Source organism: Myotis nattereri (genome assembly GCF_964212035.1).
Source record: "Myotis nattereri genome assembly, chromosome: 19".
Taxonomy (NCBI): domain Eukaryota; kingdom Metazoa; phylum Chordata; class Mammalia; order Chiroptera; family Vespertilionidae; genus Myotis; species Myotis nattereri.
Window position 1 is genome coordinate 13,242,177 of NC_138095.1, and position 20,433 is coordinate 13,262,609.

Sequence of the window (20,433 nt, forward strand, 5' to 3'; positions counted from 1 at the left end):
CTTGGGTCTGTCTCCCTGGCCCCTCCCACAAGACGGTAAAAACAGCCACTCTTCAGCTTAGAAAAAAACGGGCTACTATTCCATTTTCCAAAGAACATGAAGTATGAAACCAAGGATTTAAGAACGTTTAAATATAAAATAATTGAAACACTTTTTCATTTCCTCAGATGTGCTTTTTTTTTTTTTTAACTATTTTTATTGATTTCAGAGAGGAAGGGAGAGGAAGAGATTGAAACATCAATGATGAGAATCATTGATCGGCTGCCTCCTGCACACCCCCCACTGGAGATTGAGCCCACAACCTAAGCATGTGCCCTTGACTGGAATCGAACCCAGAACCCTTTAGTCCCCAGGCTGCGGCTCTATCCACTGAGCAAAACCAGCTAGGGCATCAGATGTGCTTTTTGAAGCCCTTTCTGGGAGTAATGCGGTAATTAAACGTGCATAGTTTTTCAGTTTGAAAGGAAATGCTTTCCCCTACAAATCCATTTGGAAAAAGGCAGGTATCTGGATGGGGAATTTTGTCAAAGTGCAGCACAAGGGACAGATGATGCTTCAATACAGAAACTTTAATAGGTAAACATACTGTAATGTTACAGTGTGTGTGGGGGGGATACAAAAGGATAGGTGCCAGCACAACTCTCCCATTCAGTATTCTTCCCCTTCTTCAGCCTCAGCTTCCACGGAATCCACGCCCACCTCTTCATAATCTTTCTCCAGAGCTGCCAGGTCCTCCCTGGCCTCGGAGAACTCCCCTTCCTCCATGCCCTCCCCCACATACCAGTGCACAAAGGCTCGCTTTGCATACATGAGATCGAACTTATGGTCGAGGCGGGCCCAGGCCTCGGCGATGGCGGTGGTGTTGCTCAGCATGCACACAGCCCGCTGCACCTTGGCCAGGTCTCCTCCAGGGACGACAGTGGGGGGCTGGTAGTTGATGCCCACCTGCCAGAGAAGGAGAAAATAGAGTGAAGTTTGTATTGTGGCCTCAGAAATGTTAGCTTGTTTTTCAAAACTGGAGCTGTGGGCCCAGGTTAAATGAACCCCCATAGAAACTGGTACATTAGTTTTTGGCAACATCTGTCAACAGTTAATATCCTTTAACTGTTTACTTCTTTATAAATTTCTTTTGACTGGTTTTAGAGAGAGGCAGGGTGTGAGAGAGAAACATCAATTTATTGTTCCACTCATCTATGTATTTCATTGGTTGATTCTTATATGTGCCCTGACTGGGGATTGAACCTGCAACCTTGGCATATAGGGACGCTGTTCTAACCTACTTAGCTATCTGGCCAGGGCTAATCATATACTTTCACTGTTTGGATTTACTCACACAAGAACACAAAGCTACATGTATAAAGACTTCTCTATTTAATTTAAAGCACTGTTTGTAATGGCAAAATTGGAAACAAATGTCTATCATTTGTTGCACACCCATACAGTAAAACACTATAATGATTATGAAAAAGGATGATAAATCTGTCCTGGCATATAAATATATCCAAGGTATATTGTATTGTATATTTGGTAAAAAGGAAAGCAAGTTGAATTCTATGTATTTATGCTTAGAAATACCTATAGAGTAATAAATAGACTAGAGGTTTGGACAACTTAGGGAACATAATGCTGGAGGAAGACAAATGCCTGGGAATGTGCTGAGGTGGTCACCTATCTCTGCCCTGGTGAGTAGATAGTAGTTAGCAGAAGCCAGGCACACCATTCTCCAGAAGAGTTGGGGAGGGCAGGGTAAAGGGCACAGCGGGTTCTGACCCTGATCAAGGGGCCCCATGGCTCTAAGGCTAGGGCCAACAGGCCCCTCCTAGTGGGAGTGCTGCCAACTTCCGGTTCTCTCTGGCCACCTGTGTGCAGCAAGTTGAGTCCGTCACCTACGTGAAAAGAATGTGCATTTTTTGCCGAAGTTGCTTGGCTCTTCCTGTGAACCTCCCCCATATAGCAAGAGGCATAGTACACATTGAATATGCACAGAAAATCGCTGTAAGGACTAACAAAGCCCTGGGGAAGGAGAAGACTTTAGTCTTTCAGCATTCTTGTTTTAATATTTTGCCACATATGTGTGTTTCTATAATTAAAAAAACTAAACATATTTAAACATGGATGATTCCTTGAAAACACCATATCCCTAAACAAATGGTTGTTAAAGAAGATGGGAATTCACATGGTCCATCTTAGGTTGGACTGTCTTCCCTGGGTACAGAAGAAGCTTTGACTTCCTGCACCTCCTCACAGACCAGCCTCCCTACTGGTTCACAGGAGCCAGAGACTCAGCTAGGAGATGAACCTGGGCACAGGCACAGCAACTCCCACAATGCCTCCCAGCTGAGGCTGGCTTAGATGTCCTTACTTTCCAAAGGTCACAGTGATCACTCAAGAACTTGGAATGCAAGGTTTCAACTCCTACCTAAAACCTCTATGGTATGCAAACTTATTTAAGACTTAATGATTTCTTTTTTTTGCATGAATCACTTCCTCAAAGACAATCTGTGTCAGTGTCTTAAGTGGGGCTGACAGAGGGCTAGATACCTTCAATAATGTGGGTAGTCAGTGGCAAGTTACAACTATTCCAAATGGGAACAGATGACATATATTTCTGCTACTTATGATTTCTCAGTCTGGCATGACCCTGGACCTTGCAATTCCCAAAATGAGGGCTTACAAATGTGGGGGGTCTAGAGCTTTATCTAATGCAGAAAACCAATTGTGAATGAGGACTTAAAGAAAATATCTACATTTCTATTATAAAAATTTTACTATTAAGATTTTTAAAATAATTTCAAGGTCAACCTACATTTCCCATACTAAATCCACTACCCTAATGGGAACAGCGATCCTTCAGACATTCTTCTGTTCTGTTAAAAAGGTACACTAACTGATGACCAAGAGCCTAGCTGCCATGGAACGGGGTATTCTCCACAAGGGCAGCATCCCTTCGCAGGGTCTGCTGCATGCTGAAAGGTAAAACCACTCGTCATCACCCAGTCCTACCTTAAATCCCGTTGGGCACCAATCCACAAACTGGATGGTGCGCTTGGTCTTGATGGTGGCAATGGCCGCATTGACATCTTTCGGGACCACGTCCCCACGGTACAACATGCAGCAGGCCATGTACTTGCCATGGCGAGGGTCACACTTGACCATCTGGTTGGCAGGCTCAAAGCAGGCGTTGGTGATCTCAGCCACGGACAGCTGCTCATGGTAGGCCTTCTCAGCTGAGATGACTGGGGCGTAGGTGGCCAGGGGGAAGTGGATGCGGGGGTACGGGACCAGGTTGGTCTGGAATTCCGTCAAGTCCACGTTCAGGGCCCCATCAAAGCGCAGGGAAGCCGTGATGGAGGACACGATCTGCCCAATCAGACGATTGAGGTTGGTGTACGTGGGCCGCTCAATGTCCAGGTTGCGCCGACATATGTCATAGATGGCTTCGTTGTCCACCATGAAGGCACAGTCGGAATGCTCCAGGGTCGTGTGGGTGGTCAGGATGGAGTTGTAGGGCTCCACCACGGCCGTGGACACCTGGGGGGCTGGGTAAATGGCAAATTCTAGCTTGGACTTCTTGCCGTAGTCTACCGAGAGCCGTTCCATAAGCAGAGATGCAAACCCAGAGCCGGTGCCGCCCCCGAAGCTGTGGAAGATGAGGAAGCCCTGCAGCCCCGTGCACAGATCCGCCTGAGAGAAAGCAGAGACCGTGAGCAATGCCTTTCGAAGCCACACCGCCAACTTCCCACAAGCCTAGGTCACTTCTCTTTGACTCCACAAGGTTAAATGGATCCCAGTCACCCCAGGTAACATGCATTCCACTGAAGGGGAGGCAAAGCAGACACACCGGGAAGGAGGACCATGGGTTCATGATTCTGCCTTGGGTTTTGCCAAAACGACCCTGGAAGGCTTCCCAGCACCTTCTTACCAACTTGCGGATCCGGTCCAGGACCAGGTCAACAATCTCCTTGCCGATGGTGTAGTGGCCTCTGGCGTAATTATTGGCTGCATCTTCCTTCCCGGTGATCAGTTGCTCAGGGTGGAAGAGCTGCCTGTAGGTCCCTGTGCGCACTTCATCTACAGAGAGGACACATGTGCCATGGCCTTTAAGGATGACTTTTAACTCACCAGCATGGACAGTCATGGGGACCGTTCAATTCTACTAAGCACGTGCTGTTCCTTGCAGGTGAACAGCATCAGTGTATCACAGGGAGGCCCTACGTAATACACAGAGCACATCTGCAATCTATGGCTCTAGGGAGGTAAACTCAACTCACAGCACAAATACCAGCTTGACCGGTTCCCAAAGAAGAGAACAGAGTGCTCACCCCTGCACACAAGACTACAAGTGCATATTTCTTTCACTCCAAATGGTATAATTTTAAAAATGATTCATACTGGACAGTCACTAGGTCAGTGTGCTTTTTGCCAGGCAGTCCTATCAGGGCACCTGTGTGGCCTGGTCTCAGACTTTAGGGTGACATTCTGTCACCTCTGGGTGACCACTGACAGGTCTGTCTTTGCAGCTCTCCTCAGGCTTCTAATCTGGAGGGACCCAAGGAATGTTCTCTATTTACCTTTCTGTGTCTGAGATGCAGGTTAAGACTCTTGTGCACCAGCCTGTGAAAGTGCACAGCATTAAGGCGACCGCCTACCTGGGGCTGAGGCAGTCATGAATGAATCTGTCATAGCTCACCTTACTCCTTGCAAAGCCTTTTCTGTAGGTTAGGTTTTTCTAAATCAGGAGCCCAAGCCCCACATTTCAAGCACTAACCTTTCGGTTTCTCGCCTAACATGGTCACGGCTTACCTGTGTGTCCATCCATCCTTTCTGCAGAGGAATTCCAAGAGCCCTTGGGGATTAACTAGGCTCTCTCAGCCACCCTGCTTGCCCGAGTACCTACCAACCACGGTGGGCTCCAGGTCCACAAACACTGCTCTGGGCACATGCTTGCCAGCCCCAGTCTCGCTGAAGAACGTGTTGAACGAGTCGTCCCCGCCGCCAATGGTTTTGTCACTCGGCATTTGCCCGTCAGGCTGAATGCCATGTTCAAGGCAGTATAATTCCCAGCAGGCATTGCCGATCTGGACCCCGGCCTGTCCCACGTGGATAGAAATGCACTCGCGCTGGGAAACAGAACATACATGTGAGACCCGTTCGTTTTCCAGACAATTGTCACTGTATGGCATGAAAATATAACTTGAGACATATATACGCGTTTCAATGTCTAAGGCTTTCTCAAATGTTATTTTCTACGAGGTTTGTGCGATCCACTTATCCCTGTGAAAACTGAGGTGCCAAACCACTTAGCTAAGTGCTAAAGTTAGTCCCAAAATCTAATTGTCAAAATTAATTTTATTCAATCTCTACCCTGTGTACGGTCACAAAAATGGAAAGTACATATAAAGTCCTTGTGCACACACGGAAATACAGCTGTATTGGGAAAAGCACTTGTGTATTTGAGTTGCCAACTGTGAACTAGCTGCTTTTTTTCACGACCTGCTGTTTGTATTGGAAAGAAATGACAAACTGGCTGTTCAGACTTTGGATATCTGTGATTTATGTGACCATCTTGCTTGAAATAAACATTTTTACAGTTCTTAGTTTTAATTTCTAATGGGACAAGTGCAGGGAGGTTCCGAGGCCAGAAGTTTGGGAATCGCCCTCCAGTCTTCAGGAACTCAGCGCTGCGGTTTGTCCTCTCGGAGACGGAGGAGTCCAGGCCCCCCCACAAACCAGCTGCCGCCCGGCTCTTTAAGGCACAGTTTCCGGGGAGCTGCCGGCCCTCGCCGACCCTCCTCCCCCTCTGGGCTCACAAACTCCGAATGAGCCCGCGTCCTCGTCCTCCTGTGCGGTCCGGGGGCCTCCAGGCCTCGTGGTGCCTCTGGGCTGGCTCTTCGCTAGCCTCCCAGGCCCCTCTCCCCGCCTGGGCCCGCTCCCGCCGCGCCCCCCATGGGCGGCGGCCTCACGTGGCAGGCTTCGTCCACCCTCCCGCCTGGGAGCCCGCCGGCTGCCGGTCCCCAGGGTCCTTCCAATGGGCGCCGGGCCTACGACGTCCCCGCCCAGCCCCAGGGCCCTACCATGGTGAGCTCTGCCGCTGCCGGACTCCGCTCCTCGTCCGAAAAACGGTACCTCAGAACCCGCGCGCCCAACGGCCACCGACGCACAGCGCACGCTGCCCCTTATAGGCCCGCCAAGGCCCAGGCGGCCATTGGTCCGGGGCGCCTCAGGCGGGCCAAGGCCTAGGACCTAGCTTTTCATTGGCTGTCGCTCGAACTCCTGGAGTGTGGCACTTTCTGATTGGGTGCGGGTTTGGCGGGAAGGCTGTGGGGGCGAGGAAGGGCGAGGAAGGCCGAGGGCGGTCGGGTGTTCCCGGGCCTTCTGAGGTTGGAGCGACCGGATGTGACCCTGCCCGTGAGCACCCGGCCGCAGGCGAACGACTTGATGTCCCCCTTGTGCGGCCAGCCCCTCGCCGGGCACCTCAGGCCCTTGCCTCCCTGCTTCTTAGGCCGGCCTTTTGCAAACACCGCCCCCTCCCTGAGGTATGACCGACATCCACCCTAGGTCTGCACCCTCTCACTTTTCCACCCCTTTCCGGTGCAGAAAGGCCTGTTCCGGCCAGCACCCTGAAATCGGGCGGTATTTTAATGAGGAATAGGTGTCCTGGGACAAGGGTGGAGGGGGCCGGTGCCCATTTGGGAGGACTTTGGAACAATTACTTGATTCTTCCATTCCGTAAAGAGCGATTAACCTCTCTTTAGGATCCAGTGTGTGTGTTTTTTTTACTTCTGGGAAACGTGGTGGCAGAGGGACCCAGGCCCATCGCCATAACGCAGCACTCTGTTCTGGCGCCAGCCTCACCCTTCACTTCTCCGTGAAGGAGCGTGGGGAGCCCGCCCCTGACATGGGCGTTCCTGTAGGACTTGGGGAGCCTCTGAATATGCCATCAGGTATGCCCTGGGGAGGATGGCATCGGTAATAGGAGGAAGGGGGTGGAGGAGGGTCAGAGAACCAGGGAAACCAGGAGAAACTCGCCCTGCGTTTTCTCCCCGTGAGAGTGAATCTGTCTCGTTTAGCTCGGGGCCGCCATGACAAAGTACACAGACCGCCCCGCCGGCACAGCTCAGCGGTTGAGGGTCGACCTATGAACCAGGAGGTCACGGTTCGATTCTGGGGGGTTGCAGGCTCGATCCCCAGTGTGGGGCGTGCAGGAGGCAGCCAGTCAGTGATTCTCATCATTGATGTTTCTATCTCTTCCTCTCCCTTTTCCCCTGAAATCAATAAAAATATATTTTAAAATAAAACCCGAACCCCTTTCTTTAAGCAAACAAACAAAAACCAAAACAAAATACCACAGACTGAGTGGCGTAAACAACAGGAATTATTTTCTCACAGTCCTGGATGCTGGAAGTCCCAGGTCAAGGTCGGGGAGCGTTGGGAGGGCTTGCTTTCTGGCTGGCAGTGTCTTACTGTGTCTTCACATGAGAGGACAGGGAAGAAAACAAGCTTTCTGATGCCTCTTCTTTTTTTAAAAAAAATATATTTTTATTTATTGATTTCAGAGAGGAAGGGAGAGGGAGAGATAGAAACATCAATGATGAGAGAGAATCATGGATCGGGCTGCCTCCCGCACATCCCCTACTGGGGATCATGCTGCAACCTGGGCCTGTGCCCTTGACCAGAATCGAACCCGGGGCCCTTCAGTCTGCAGGCTGACGCTCTAACCACTGAGCAAAACCAGCTAGGGCCTGATGTCTCTTCTTATAAGGACACTAATCCTATTGGATCATAGCCCCACCATTACGACCTCATTTAACCTTAATTACCTCCCATCTCCAAATACAGTCACATTGGGGGTTAGGGCTTTTAAGATACGAACTGTGGGGAGGGTCATAATTCAAGATGTAGCACTCACTTTACTCCAGACTTCAACCACACCATGTACACAACTGAATTGTAGCCTGTATCAGGTTGTGTTTTTAAGTATTATTTATTTTTCTGATTATGAAAATAACACATATTTAGAGTAGGAAGTGTGGAAATGCAGGAACATATTAAAAACATTAAAATTCATAAACATTCAGGCCTCCAGTTTTTAGTATATCCGTGTAATTATGCAACTATTACCAAAATTTCAGAATATTAAAAATATGTTTTTAAAATTTTTTAGAGAGAGGAAGGGAGAGAGGGAAACATCAATCCATTGCCTCCTGCACACACCCAACCCCGTATTGAACCCATAACTTTGGTATGTGCCCTGACTGGGAATTGAACCTGGGAACTTTTTGGTATACAGGACGATGCTCCAACCAATTGAGCCACACTGGACGGCAATTTTAGAACATTTTGTCATCCCAAATTTCACTCTTTTATTGCCTTTGTATGGATATACCACGTTTTATTTACCCATTCTTCAGTTGGTGAGCATTTGCCCTTTGCAGATATTAATAATGCTGCTGTGAACATTTGTGTACAAGTTTTTGTGTGGACATATGTTTTTATTTCTCTAGGAGTGGATTTGCTGGGTCATATGGTAACTCCATGTTTAACCTTTTGCAGATCTGATTTTTTATCATGATTTTCTTAATATTAATCTTGTGCATTTTCACAAATTGCTCACTGTCCTTTGAGCACTTGGCTTTCCATGTTTGCAAAGTTCCAAATCTTAGAAACCAATCCCCTCTTATTTGGCATTTAAGTTATTTCCAATTTTCATTATTATAAATAGCATTACTTCTGTAGAGCAGATTAGTCAGACCACCCGATCAAAGGACACAGGCAGTTTTAAGGCTCTCAATGCCTATTGATAAATTGCCTTCCCAAAATGTTGTGACAGTCTGCATCATGGCAAGTTGAGTTTGGGAATGCCAGTTGCACACCGCCTTCTATTTTAATTGTCTCCCAAGGTAAGTCCCCAGAGCAGAGACTTGTTTGGGCAACTTTGGCCCCATGCCCAGCTCAGTGCGCGGCACATTGTACAACTTCGCGTCACAGGAATGAGGGAGAACAACGGAAGGCCCCCGTTCGTGCAGTGGTTGGGGCTGGAAAGGAGGATACAGGTGCCTTGAGTCATCGTGAAGATCAGCTCCATGAGACTTACCACCTGGTTGACATGGTGACTCAATGCAGACTCAAGTGGTAAGAACACATTGTGAGCCCTAACCGGTTTGGCTCAGTGGATACAGCGTCAGCCTGCGGACTCAAGGGTCCCAGGTTTGATTCCGGTCAAGGGCATGTACCTTGGTTGCAGGCACAACCCCAGTAGGGAGTGTGCAGGAGGCAGCTGATTGATGTTTCTAACTCTCTATCCCTTTCCCTTCCTCTCTGTCAAAAATATCAATAAAATATTTTTTTTTCAAAAAAAAAGAACACATTGTGAAGCTGCACTCCACAGTCATTTAGGGGCCGACGCTGGTAGGGACGGTCTCCAGACTGCCAGTCACTCTTTTTTGTACTCCACTCTGCCAGCATCAGTCTTTATGCAAAGCCCTGGAAGAATTGCCTTCAGTGAGCTAGCGAGGTCATCAAACTCTCTGTGCACCTGGATACCCTGAGGAGAAACCAAGGATTACTTTCTGAGAACTTGACTTTTTTACTCACACACACGAGGTCTTGAAGAAGCTCCTTAGGACAGCTTCTTCCCTATGGATGACAGTGGTATCACTCCCCAAACTATTAAAATCAAGAAGAGAAGGGGCTCCAGGGAGGCTTCTAGGGACTTGCTCTGTTTGTTGAGCTGGGGGCTGATTATTAGATATACGCTGTTTGTGAAAATTCACTGAGTTCTGCCCTTAATCTATGTGCACTTTTCAGCATAAATGTTGCTTGTAGATAAAAAAATGAAAAACGGGCCGGGGAAAAGAGAGGGTCTGTTATCTCATTCTGTTTTCACAGTGATCCTGGTTGGTAGATATTAGCCCCATTGAACATAAAGATGAGACTGAGTTCTGGGGCAGGTTTTATGAGAACTATAAGGATTCAGAAGCATTTCCCGTAGAGCTGAGGATAAAACCTGAGTCAGATTAGACTAATGGTAACAGTTAAGGAACAGGAAAATAGAACATTGCACCTAGATTAGTGTTGGTCTCTAATTCAGGATCCAAGATCCCATATGATGGGCTCAGGACTTGGTTCCAGGCCTGTCTGATGGCAAATCCTGTTCTATTTTTATTATATAAAAGCTTCTGAAAATAAACATGCATTGCTTTAAATAAGCATGTACTTTGGCAGGGCAATTTTTTAAAAAAAATATATTTTATTGATTTTTTACAGAGAGGAAGGGGGAGAGATAGAGAGTTAGAAACATCGATGAGAGAGGAACATCGATCAGCTGCCTCCTGCACATCTCCTACTGGGGATGTGCCTGCAACCAGGTACATGCCCTTGACCGGAATCGAACCTGGGACCTTTCAGTCCGTAAACCGACGCTCTATCCACTGAGCCAAACCGGTTTCGGCTGGCAGGGCAATTTTATATATCATTCCATTTTTTTTAGAGTGATATAGTCCAGTTCTGACAGGAATTATCAGAGTAGAGGGAAAATGGTCATGGCAAGCTCTTTTCTGGCTTTGGCGCCGAAGAGACCAGGCATTTAGGGTCAGAAGGAAAAAATAAGGATGTTCAAACCAGTTGTCCCAAGCCTGAAGGACTGAAACTGTAAAAAAATATCTGGAAAGTCTTTGACTCAAGTCTGGACTTAAATAAATCAGGGTGGAATAAGCAGTGATTTGTGACAACTTTCTTTTAATAATTCATATTTGGGGATTCTCTCCTTAATGTTAATTGCCTTAGAAAAGAGTGACATTTGTTTTTATATTAAAAAAGGCAAAATTGAATGAAAACGGGTCCCGATTTCCCTCACAGCCACACAAATGAGTCTCCCAGCACCATGATTTGCCTGCAGGCAGTACAGGGAAGGTGGGGGAGGGGGCCGCCTTGCAGGTGCTGAACCCGCAAATCCAAATATTAGTGAACAGTAAGCATTGTGCCTCTTGAGCCACTTGTGCTCTCTCAGCCCATGAAGAGCCCAGGCAGGGGCCGGAGGGGAGGCCACAGCAGTACCTGCAGTCAGGCCTGGGAGTGGAGCCAGAGTGGCATTATGACCTACTTTCAGTCCTGGTGTGGGACTCAGTCTCAGCCACACCATGTATCTGGGCAGGGCCTCTATTTCTCTAGGCCCCACTTCCTTCCTCTAACTATACCTCAGGGCTGTGGGGAGGCTCAGAGGTGAGGTTTGTGAAAAGTTCTTACAGAGAAGTCCAGCAGTTCCAGGGCAGACACTGGACTATCCCGGACAGACTTGAGGACACCCAGGCAGCCTTCACTTCGCATGGGATTCCTGGACATCTGAGAAATATACACACACAAAACTGAGAAAAGTTGACCCTAGGGAGGCCGGGAGAGCACCCCAAAAGGGAAGATTGGGGGTTCCGTGTCTCTGATGATGTGCCTCAGGATAGCCCCACTGTCTCAACTCACAAGGTGTCTCCATCAGACAGAATGCCCTGGATGAGGCTTCAGGGCCAGGGAAGAGAGGAAATAGACACTGGGTGCCTGGCTCTGCCACATGCCAAGATGCAGACACACAAGACACACTCCTGCCCTTAAAGAGCTCACCCACTGGGGGAGGAAAGGAAAAAGAAACATCATAGCCCTGACCGGTTTGGCTCAGTGGATAGAGCGTCGGCCTGCGGACTCAAGGGTCCCAGGGTCCATTCTGGTCAAGGGTATGTACCTTGGTTGCGGGCACATACCAAGTAGGGAGTGTGCAGGAGGCAGCTGATCGATGTTTCTCATCAATGTTTCTAACTCTCTATCCCTCTCCCTTCCTTTCTAAAAAAATCAGTAAAATATATTTTTTAAAAAAGAAACATCATAAAAATGCAGTGTGATAAGTGTAATGAGAGTGCATGTGAGCCAACTCTACCTGGGAGGTAAAGGTTGGGTGGGTGATCAAATAGCTGAGCTGAGCTTTACAGATGAGGTGGGTGGAGCTGGGCATTTCAGCTAGAAGAGCAACAGGGGCAAAGAGAAATAAGAAAATGCACAGTCTGTCTGGAGAGTTCTAAGGAGCTTGGGTGAGATAAGTACATTTCAAGGCAGGAGGGAGAGGCAGGTTGGCAAAGCCCATATCCTGGCTGCAAATGACACAATACTAAGCTCGACTTTATCCACTAGGGAACCTCTGATGGGTTTAAAGCAGGGAGGGACAGAGGCATATTTCTGGTTTAGAAAGATCACCTGGTAGCAGGTGGGAAGAAAGGGCTAGAGATGAGAAACCAGCAGGTCAACAAAACTCCAGGAGGGAAAGTGAGAAGGAGGAGCAGGTAGCCTGAGAGCTCCTCAGGGGAAAGGAAGATGTGGGAAAGAGGGAGGTACCGGCTTCTGCCTGGATGAAAAGGAGCCCTCCCCCTCTACACACACCAGGAGGCAGCCTTTAGAGGGAGATAATGCATTCAGGTTGGACTCTGAGAACCCCATGTGCCTGTGAGACATCGGGGGGACCATCCAGCAGGTGGAAATTTGGATCCAGAGCTTAAGAGAGAGAGGTCTGGGTTCTAGAGCAGGATGGGGTAGGGGGTGGGAGAGAAGTGAGCCTCAGGCTGGGGATGGGAGTGCTGCAGGGGGCTCCTGTGCCAGTTGAGGGAGTTGAGGGTCAGGCAGAGCTGGATGCCCCCTTCCCCCCCGGAGCTGGTGTTACTGTCCTCTGAGCACATGCTGTTGGCACAGTGGTTCTCATGGAGCTGCTCTATCCTCATTGCACCCTCGCTTCTCTGTCTTCTCCTCAGCTGCTCCGTCCCCACTGGCAATCCTGGAGGAAGGAAACCTCTGCTGTGCACACAGGGCCTCAGGTAAGTCTGAGTAGTGGCAACAGTGCACCTGGGCTGATCCTGGGTTCTAGCAAGGCCAGAGGAAGAGCAGGGGAGAAGATGAAGGGGAAGCAAGGGTGCCTCAATCATCAGCAGCAGAGCAGCACTCTGGGGGGCTGAGAAGGAGAAAGGACAGATGGGAGATGTGGTGATGCCACCGGGAGGGAAGGATGGAGCAGGGAGGAGTCTGAAGAAGGGCATGCACCAGGCTAGAGATGGGTGAGTGAGTGGCAAGGGGAAGACGTGGTAAAAGGGGAATGCAGGAGGCCCCTCCCCCATCTGGGCTCTGGAGCCTGTGTTCCCTGCTGCCACTGGGGTGGGCTCATGTGACAGGGGAAGCATCTGTGTGGACAGACGCAGGCAGGTCTGCTGGGGCCTCCCCATCAGCCTAGCACTCACAACAAGAATCCTCAGTGTCTGGTTGACCCGGAGGCCCAGGCCCAGGCTCCGGGCTCCCATCACAGAGATGCGGTTGTTGCTGCAACAGAAAAACATGTGTATTGTGCTGTCTTCCGTGCAGCTGCTCAGAGCCAGGCTGTCCCAGGATCCGGCTGGCCCCTCTGGTGCATCCCCTAGGTAGGGTTTCAACCCCAGCCTCCACTCATGCTCCGGGGACCCTGGGCAGGGCAGGGTGTGAAAGCTGGATAGTGATCCTCCTTCATTGGAGTCTCCCAGCATTCAGATACATATCTGGAGAGGTTCTCCCCACCCCCACCAGCTGTTGCTCCTTGACCCTCAGAGCTCAGCAGGTGTTCTCAGAGCTGGCCCCCAGTACCTATCACCATCACGGCAGCTGTTTCTGAAAACCACCCAGTTCCCTCCCCATGTCATCTCCTCCTCCTCTTGCTGGACCTCAGCATGGCACTTTGTCTCTGGAGCCAGTCCCATTTCTTTCTGACTTCTCAGACCCCAGCTCTGGCCTCAAATGTCAGCATCTCTCATGGACTGACTCCTCTGGCCTTGGCTCCTTACACGGGGAGGAAGGGAGGGAAGGACTACAGCAGACAGGCCCTGTTCAGTCTGCAGCTCCTGGGAGGGGCTCAGCCCTGGCAGCCCCAGCATGACCTGTCAGGCTTCTGTCCCTCTCTTTCCCTCTGGACTTGTGGCCCCTCCTCTGGTTACCTACCGGGGGCTGAGAGTCTGCCTGGGCGGGGAGGAGCAGCACACACTGCAGCCCCCCACCCCCAGCAGCCACGTGCTGAGGAGAGCATGCGTGTGGACCCACTTATCAGAGTCAGCTCCTCTTCTGAAAGGGAGGAAAACTCACACAGAGCACCCAGCCCACACCAGGCTCTGCTGAAGAGACTTCACATACATTTGCAATTCCCAGCCCTTGCCTGTGTGGTAGGAATTATGAGCCCAGGGTATAAGTGATGACCTTGAATGAGAGGATGGAGCTAGGTGCTCCTGGATTGTGGCTCAAGCCCATCATAGCCTGTGATCAGTTTGGGAATTGAAGTGGTGAACAGCAGCAAGATCACGCAGCCCCTGGTCCCTAGGGTGGCTATGGGCCCCGAGACTGTGACATGGGGGCACCCCGTGCTCCTCACCTCATGTTGAGTTCCTCCAACACATTGTTGGTCCGAAGTGCCTCACCCACTGCAGAGGCTCCAGGGTCTCCAAAGCCATTGTATGAGATGTCCAGGACTCTCAGGAAGATGTTTGCCTGGGATACAAAAGAGCAAAGCCATGGGACCACAAGCGACAGTGGAGAAAGCCAGAGCCACAGCCTTCGAGCCCAGGACACCCGGGGTGCAGAGCACAGACTGAGAGCAGGACAGAGGTTCCAGGGAAGTCTCGGGGCTTGGATGATGGTGACCAGTAGAGCAGAACGACCGGAAGCACAGCATAGAGGGTGGGTGTGGGCGTGAATGCAGACCCCAGAGACGCAGTGAGCAGGCCCCACGCCTGCTTGGGGACCTCTTGAGGGCAGGTACCCCAAGGCACAGAGCAGCTCAGGGGCCTAGAGTTGGGTGAAACCTGCCCAGGGGGCCGTGATGGGGAGCAGGACAGGAGCTTGTGGGGATGCCGTGAAGACAGACCTGTCACCTTCTGGGGAAGGACCCCAACTCAGCCCCTGTTGGAGCGCAAGACAGCAGCTGCCATTCCCTGAAGAGGACCCCCAAAAGATAGCTGACACAGAGGGCATTACAGGCCTTTTGTGCCACCCTGGAAGAGACTGCAGCCACCCATTCCTGAGGCCTTTGGACCAAAACCATGGGAGCAGGTGGCTTGTTAGAATGTGTGCTGGGATCTAAGCGTGGCACTCAGAGAAGAACCTGTGCATGCCCCATAGGGAGCATGTGCCCCTCACAGGGAGAGTCTATGATGTCTGGGGAAGGTGTGTAGTAATCAGCTGCGGATTCCTCAGTAAATGACGTGAGACTGGGCACAGTGTACTGAAGTCATAAAATGGGTCTGGAAAAATAAAAGACCCCTAACAAAATATCCCTTAAGCTCTGCTTAAAAGGTCCAAGCCTCTTTTCTGAAGAGCGGAAATGATGGGGAGCTGCTCCCTGGGAGACCTGCCTTCAAGAGACAGGCTGGCTGTGGGGTGGATGGGGGCCTCATACCCCCAGTCCTCTGGCAAAGGAGACAGCTCCTGGGCCTCGAAGATGATTCCAGCTTATGTTAAGCTCGGTGAGTCCTGTGTTTTCTGCCAAGGCTGGTCCAAGCGTCTCCCCTTCCGAAACACCAAGACAGACCTTCTTATTCACTCTGTACATTCCTTCAAAAAATGATGCTGATGCCCGCTGTGTGGCAGGGTCTCTGCTAGGCATGAGGATCACAGAGTTGAACCCAACATGGGCTTGCCCTGCCCCCAAGGATTTCATATTTAATGGGGGAGGGATAAGTACAAATGAATGGGAAGGGAACTATTATAAACTACAAACAGGAGGCATAGGAACAGAATGGGGGCTAATCCAATTTGTGGGGAGGTCAGGATAGGGAGGACAGAGGCGATGACCTTGAATGTCTGCACACATAGAGGAGAGCAGACAAGGAAAGACCAAATGTACACAGGGAGCATGGGGCACTGGTGGAAATGCACGCAGGCCTGGCACTGGGCAGGGTGAGGGTAAGCCAGTGAAATGAGGTCGGAGTGATGGGCAACTAAGAGATGCTAAGAGGCCTTGAATGCTGGGCCAAAAGTCTTGGGCACTATCATTGGTGAGGAGGCAGGGAGGGCCTTAAGAAGTAACAAGGCTAACCCTGGCCAGTTTAGCTCAGTGGATAGAGATTTGGCCTGCGGACCGAAGGGTCCTGAGTTCAAATGTGGTCAAGGGCATGTACCTCAGTTGCAGGCTCCTACCTGGCCTGGGCACTGGTCAGGGTGTGTGCAGGAGGCAACCAATCAATGTGTTTCTCTCATATTGATGTTTCTCTCTGTCTTTCCCTCTCTTTTCCACTCTCTCTGAAAATCAATGGAAAAATATCCTCAGGTGAGGATTAAAACACACACACACACACACACACACACACACACAAACAGCGTGTTGGGGGTGACAAGGCTGGATTCCTTAGTGGGTGTAGGGAGTGGACTAGGGTTGGTGGGGGCAAATATGAGAGGGTGAGGGACTAGCTGAAAGCCTGATGCCATGGTCTAGGCTAGAGGTGACAAGACTGGCACCGTTGTAGTGGAGAGAAGGCGGTGGTGGTAGGCAAAGGAAACGGTGGAGGGCGGTGTGTAGAGTGAGAAACCCTAAAAGATATTTCGTACGTTAAGTGGACAGAAGCCCTAGCCACCCGCCCACCCCGCTCTTCACTCTGTGGGCACTCGACCAGTCTGACCTCTTCTAGGTCTCAAAAGTGCCAGCACCAACTCCCCTCCTGGCTGTCCCCTGCGTGGAACTGTTGAGCTCCCTTTTCACCTGGCTAACAGCTCCTCATCCTTCTAACCTGAGCTCTTAGCATTAGAAAGCCTTTCCTGCCCACTGGGCTGGGCCACCTTGGGCCTCGTGTTGACAGCTTTCATCCTTCCAGGCTCTCTGCCTAGCGTGTCTCCCCCATCAGCTTGGGAGTCCCACAGGGATCTTAATTTGACCCCTCTCCATGGTCCCCACAGGTCTGGGTTGAAGAAATGCACAGATGAAAAAAGATGAACTGAGCAGAGCGCTCAGCCAGAACACTGGCCAGCAGACCCTGTAGCACCTTGGAGAGCAACTGAGAGCCGGCAAAGACTCCCTGTACCATGTGTGCTGGGATTCCAGACCCCACCCAGGACTGGGTTTGACTCCTGCAGGTATGCGGGTTCTCAGATATGGTACTTTCCTCTTCTTCAGACACTTCCAGGGCTGGGAGGGGAGGGCGGTGGTCCCTCATGTTGTAGGGAAGCCCCCACTTTGTTGAACAGCTGGGGGGTGAGAAGTTTCTTCTATACCCATGTATGAAATGACTTCTTGTAGTTCCAATGCGACCATTGCCATGGGTCATGTGGGGAGACTGAGGCCCAAGCTCCTTCACCCTTCAAGGGAGTCAGATCCTTTCTCAGGGGAACAAATGACCCCACTATGTCTGTCCTCTTCCAAGCTGGGGACACAGCTCCATATTTGTGTAGCCTTTGCAGTGCCTTAGCTTCCAGCCCCCTCCATCCTGGCCACCTTTCTGGTGCTTGTCCTCTGACCGTGCAGGCCCAGAGGGATGCCTATATTTAGTTTGTTGAAAGTTTGTCACTGACGTCTCACAATAATTTTCTTAGAAGGCAAACTGACATTCTGGCCATTAAATTCTAGGGCTGTTTCTCACAGGCCAAGGCTGTGCCACCCCACTCACTCTAAGCAGCTTGAGACAGAGCAGTGATTCCCAAACCTTCTGGACCAGACAAATCTCCTGGTCTTCCAGTAAAGACGCAGATGCATCCCCTGCCCCCAAGTCTGGTTCAGCAGGTGCCCAGGGATCTGTATTCCTAACCCAGGGTCCCAGGGGATTCTTATAATTTATTGGAGTGGTTGAGGGCAGGGAGGTCAAATGCCATGTTCTTGGCAAAGCAGACAGCCCATGCAATGGCCCTGGAGCATGAGAGAAAGTAGTAAGGCCAAGGAATCTCACTGATGCCTTCCACAGCACTTAGAATAAAATCTTCATGCCTTTTGCCATGTTTTGTAGCCTTCAGCCCCCTGTTGCCTCTCTATCCCACGGCCTAGCCACTCTCTCCTGTCTGCCAGTCTGGGTAATAGGCCTGCATGTTTATTGTCCCTCTGCGTGAAATGCTCTCCCTCTGACCTTTCCATGGCTGATTCCTCCCCACCCTGCTCATTTCGATTTAAATGTCATCTCTGCACAGAGGCCACCTCGGCCACCCCTCTAATGGGTGGTTCCCATTTTTCTCTAGAATCATGCCCTGTTTGTTTCTTTTGTAGCACCAATAATTATGGAGAGTTATCTTGTTAATATGTGTTCCTTGAGGCCAGGGCCTTTGTTTTGTTCATGGCTAGATTCTTATTGGCCCAATCAGCTCCCAACATGTGTTGCAGCAAGCAGTGAGATATTCGTGGAGCAGATTAAGAGTCCTGTGTGGAAGGAGTGGGAGAGGGGCAGGTCTCTGTGGGACCTGGGGAGCAGGAGCCAGAGCATGGATGCTCAGATGGGTCCTGCCAACCTCCACCCACCTCTGCCCCAGGAAGATGAGCTCAAGTGTCTCATGGTGGCCTTGGCCGGGTATTACCTGCTTGGTCATTTAGCTGGTTATAGCTCAGGTCCAGGGACTTCAGGCCCGTGTGGGCCAGTAGGAGTTCAGCAAGGTACTGGGCTGCCTGCTCCTCCAGGCTGTTCCCTGCCAGCTGTACTTTCTGTATGGCAGGGTTTGCCATGAGGGCAGTGCAGACGGCCTGGGCTCCCACCGCTCCCAGCTGGTTCTCCGACAGGTCCACATCTGGGGATTGGCACCACTCCTGTCACCACTGAGCTTCTTGCCCAGGGTCACCCTTCTTATTAATGGCAGAGGCAACATTTGGATCCAGTCCCACCAAACACCCACCCAACCCTCCCTCCTCTCACCCTGCCTAGCCCCTACCTGTGTGTCAAAGGACTGTCCCACCTGCACTCATATGAAGAGTGTGCTGGCCAGGGGAGGAGGTGAGTGGGTGGCGTGGGGTTGGTCAGGAAAGGAGTGGCATCAGCTTTGGGTGAACCACAGAAGGTCTAACTCCACCCTTGTGATGAGGTCCCCTCCCCAGCAACACTAGCAGGTCCCAGGTGAGAAGCTCTGGGGGCAGGTACACCCCTCAGAAAAGGGAGGACTCAAGCCTGCCCACCTACCACAGATGCTGCTGCTTTTGCTCAGGGCGTGCGCCAGGGCCTTTGCGCCAGCCCCACGGAGCCCGTTGTCCCGAAGGTCCAGCCTCTTGACATAGGGATTGGAGGCTAGTGCAGGAGCCAGAGCCCGGGCCCCCTAGGACAGAGAAGGGCCTGAAAGGCCTGATCATTCCCCGGGCTGAAGGCCCCAGACGTAGATAGCTGCTACCTTTGCTCATGTTTTCAGGGCTCAGCCCACTTGGTGCCTTCCAGCTGGAAGGCCCTCCCTTTTCCACGTGCCCAGGGGAACCCTGCTTCCTGTTCTAGGTTCCACCTAGATCCCACCTCCTGGAGCCTTTCCTGATTCCCCCCCCTCCAGCAGCTTAGGTGCCCACTGCAGGCTCCCCAGCCCTGATTGAATTCTTTCAAAGCCCTGATCCCACCTGTCACCCACCTGGGTGGGACATGCCTGGGACAGGCTCAGGAAGGGGCTACACCCATGGCTGCTGCCTCCCAGCTCCTGTCCCTACAAGCCTGGCCCCAAGGTCCCTCCAGGGGTACCTGGGGCCCCAGGCCACGGTGCTGCAGATTCAGGTCTGGGGCTCTCCCTTGGCGCAGAAAGCAGGAAACGGGCACGGCACCGTGGGCCCGGCAAGACCTCAGGTAGAGGGTGTCCTTGACCAGTTCTCTGAGCCCATGGGTGCCTAGAAGGAGACAGAGAGAAGAATGTGGATCCCTCTTCAGGCACAGCCAGCCACCTTCCCCTGTCCTCTGTCACCGCCCAGCATTTCACTCTGCAGCGTGTTCTAACAGTGGAGCTTCCGATGCCCCAGGAGCATTGTAGGGAAGGCACAGGGAGTTGCCGCCACCGGCTATGCTGTAGGTGTCCCACGGAGGGCTGAGCTCCTGCCTACTTGATCCCAGCCTGGCCCTCCCACTCCTGCCGAAGAAGCCCCAAAGGTGAGACCAGCCTAGCAGGCCCTGCCCCGAGGCACCTTCTGTCTCCAGGTTAGAGTCCGAATCTGTGTCTGAATCCTCAGCCTCTGGGACTCCTGCAGGACGCCCAGCTGCCGTAGCCGCCACTGCCACCTCTTTCTCCTGTTCTTCACTCTCCCCAGACTTCTCACAGGGACCCCTCATGGTTACATCCATTTTGCATTTGCAGGCACCGCTGTCAGGACTACACACACCATATCATTAGCCAGGGAATTTGGGCGGACCCTCCGACTTCACCAACCAATTGCATGTGGTGTGCAGCGAACAGGCTTCCGTTGCAGCAAATAGAGACCGACGCTATCACCCGGGCAACCTGGTGTTGTTGGTTGCTGCAGAAACC

At 51.3% G+C, this 20,433-nt stretch overlaps 2 protein-coding genes across 2 annotated transcripts; both read right to left on the minus strand.

The window, feature by feature from the left end:
- Positions 1 to 552: 552 nt before the first annotated feature.
- LOC308535145 (tubulin alpha-3 chain) lies at positions 553 to 5,587 on the minus strand. The gene is made up of 4 exons (XM_081113899.1): positions 4,898 to 5,587; positions 3,923 to 4,071; positions 3,004 to 3,684; positions 553 to 945 (listed from the first exon to the last, which is right to left on the minus strand). Exons 1-4 carry the CDS (start codon positions 5,181 to 5,183, stop codon positions 649 to 651), a joined length of 1,413 nt encoding a protein of 470 aa, XP_080970025.1. The 5' UTR covers positions 5,184 to 5,587; the 3' UTR covers positions 553 to 648.
- A 2,376-nt stretch (positions 5,588 to 7,963) lies between these two features.
- Positions 7,964 to 20,252, minus strand: LRRC74B (leucine rich repeat containing 74B). Its single transcript, XM_081113900.1, has 9 exons — positions 20,093 to 20,252; positions 19,659 to 19,801; positions 19,122 to 19,254; positions 18,529 to 18,735; positions 15,437 to 15,546; positions 14,414 to 14,529; positions 13,263 to 13,341; positions 11,245 to 11,340; positions 7,964 to 9,544 (listed from the first exon to the last, which is right to left on the minus strand). The coding sequence occupies exons 1-9, from the start codon at positions 20,247 to 20,249 to the stop codon at positions 9,434 to 9,436; spliced, it is 1,152 nt and encodes a 383-aa protein (XP_080970026.1). The 5' UTR covers positions 20,250 to 20,252; the 3' UTR covers positions 7,964 to 9,433.
- Positions 20,253 to 20,433: the final 181 nt, after the last annotated feature.

What these genes read in the sequence shown, in the direction of transcription:
- LOC308535145 (XM_081113899.1), bottom strand. Translation starts at nt 5,183, where the DNA reads ATGCCATACAGTGACAATTGTCTGGAAAACGAACGGGTCTCACATGTA. An exon ending in TGGACCGGATCCGCAAGTTG is followed by an intron (nt 3,685 to 3,922) that starts GTAAGAAGGTGC and finishes GCTTTCTCTCAG; the next exon opens with GCGGATCTGTGCACGGGGCT. An exon ending in GGTGCCCAACGGGATTTAAG is followed by an intron (nt 946 to 3,003) that starts GTAGGACTGGGT and finishes CTTCTCTGGCAG; the next exon opens with GTGGGCATCAACTACCAGCC.
- LRRC74B (XM_081113900.1), bottom strand. Translation starts at nt 20,249, where the DNA reads ATGGATGTAACCATGAGGGGTCCCTGTGAGAAGTCTGGGGAGAGTGAA. An exon ending in TTGGAGGAACTCAACATGAG is followed by an intron (nt 13,342 to 14,413) that starts GTGAGGAGCACG and finishes TTTCTGTTGCAG; the next exon opens with CAACAACCGCATCTCTGTGA. An exon ending in AGACACTGAGGATTCTTGTT is followed by an intron (nt 11,341 to 13,262) that starts GTGAGTGCTAGG and finishes TATATTTCTCAG; the next exon opens with ATGTCCAGGAATCCCATGCG.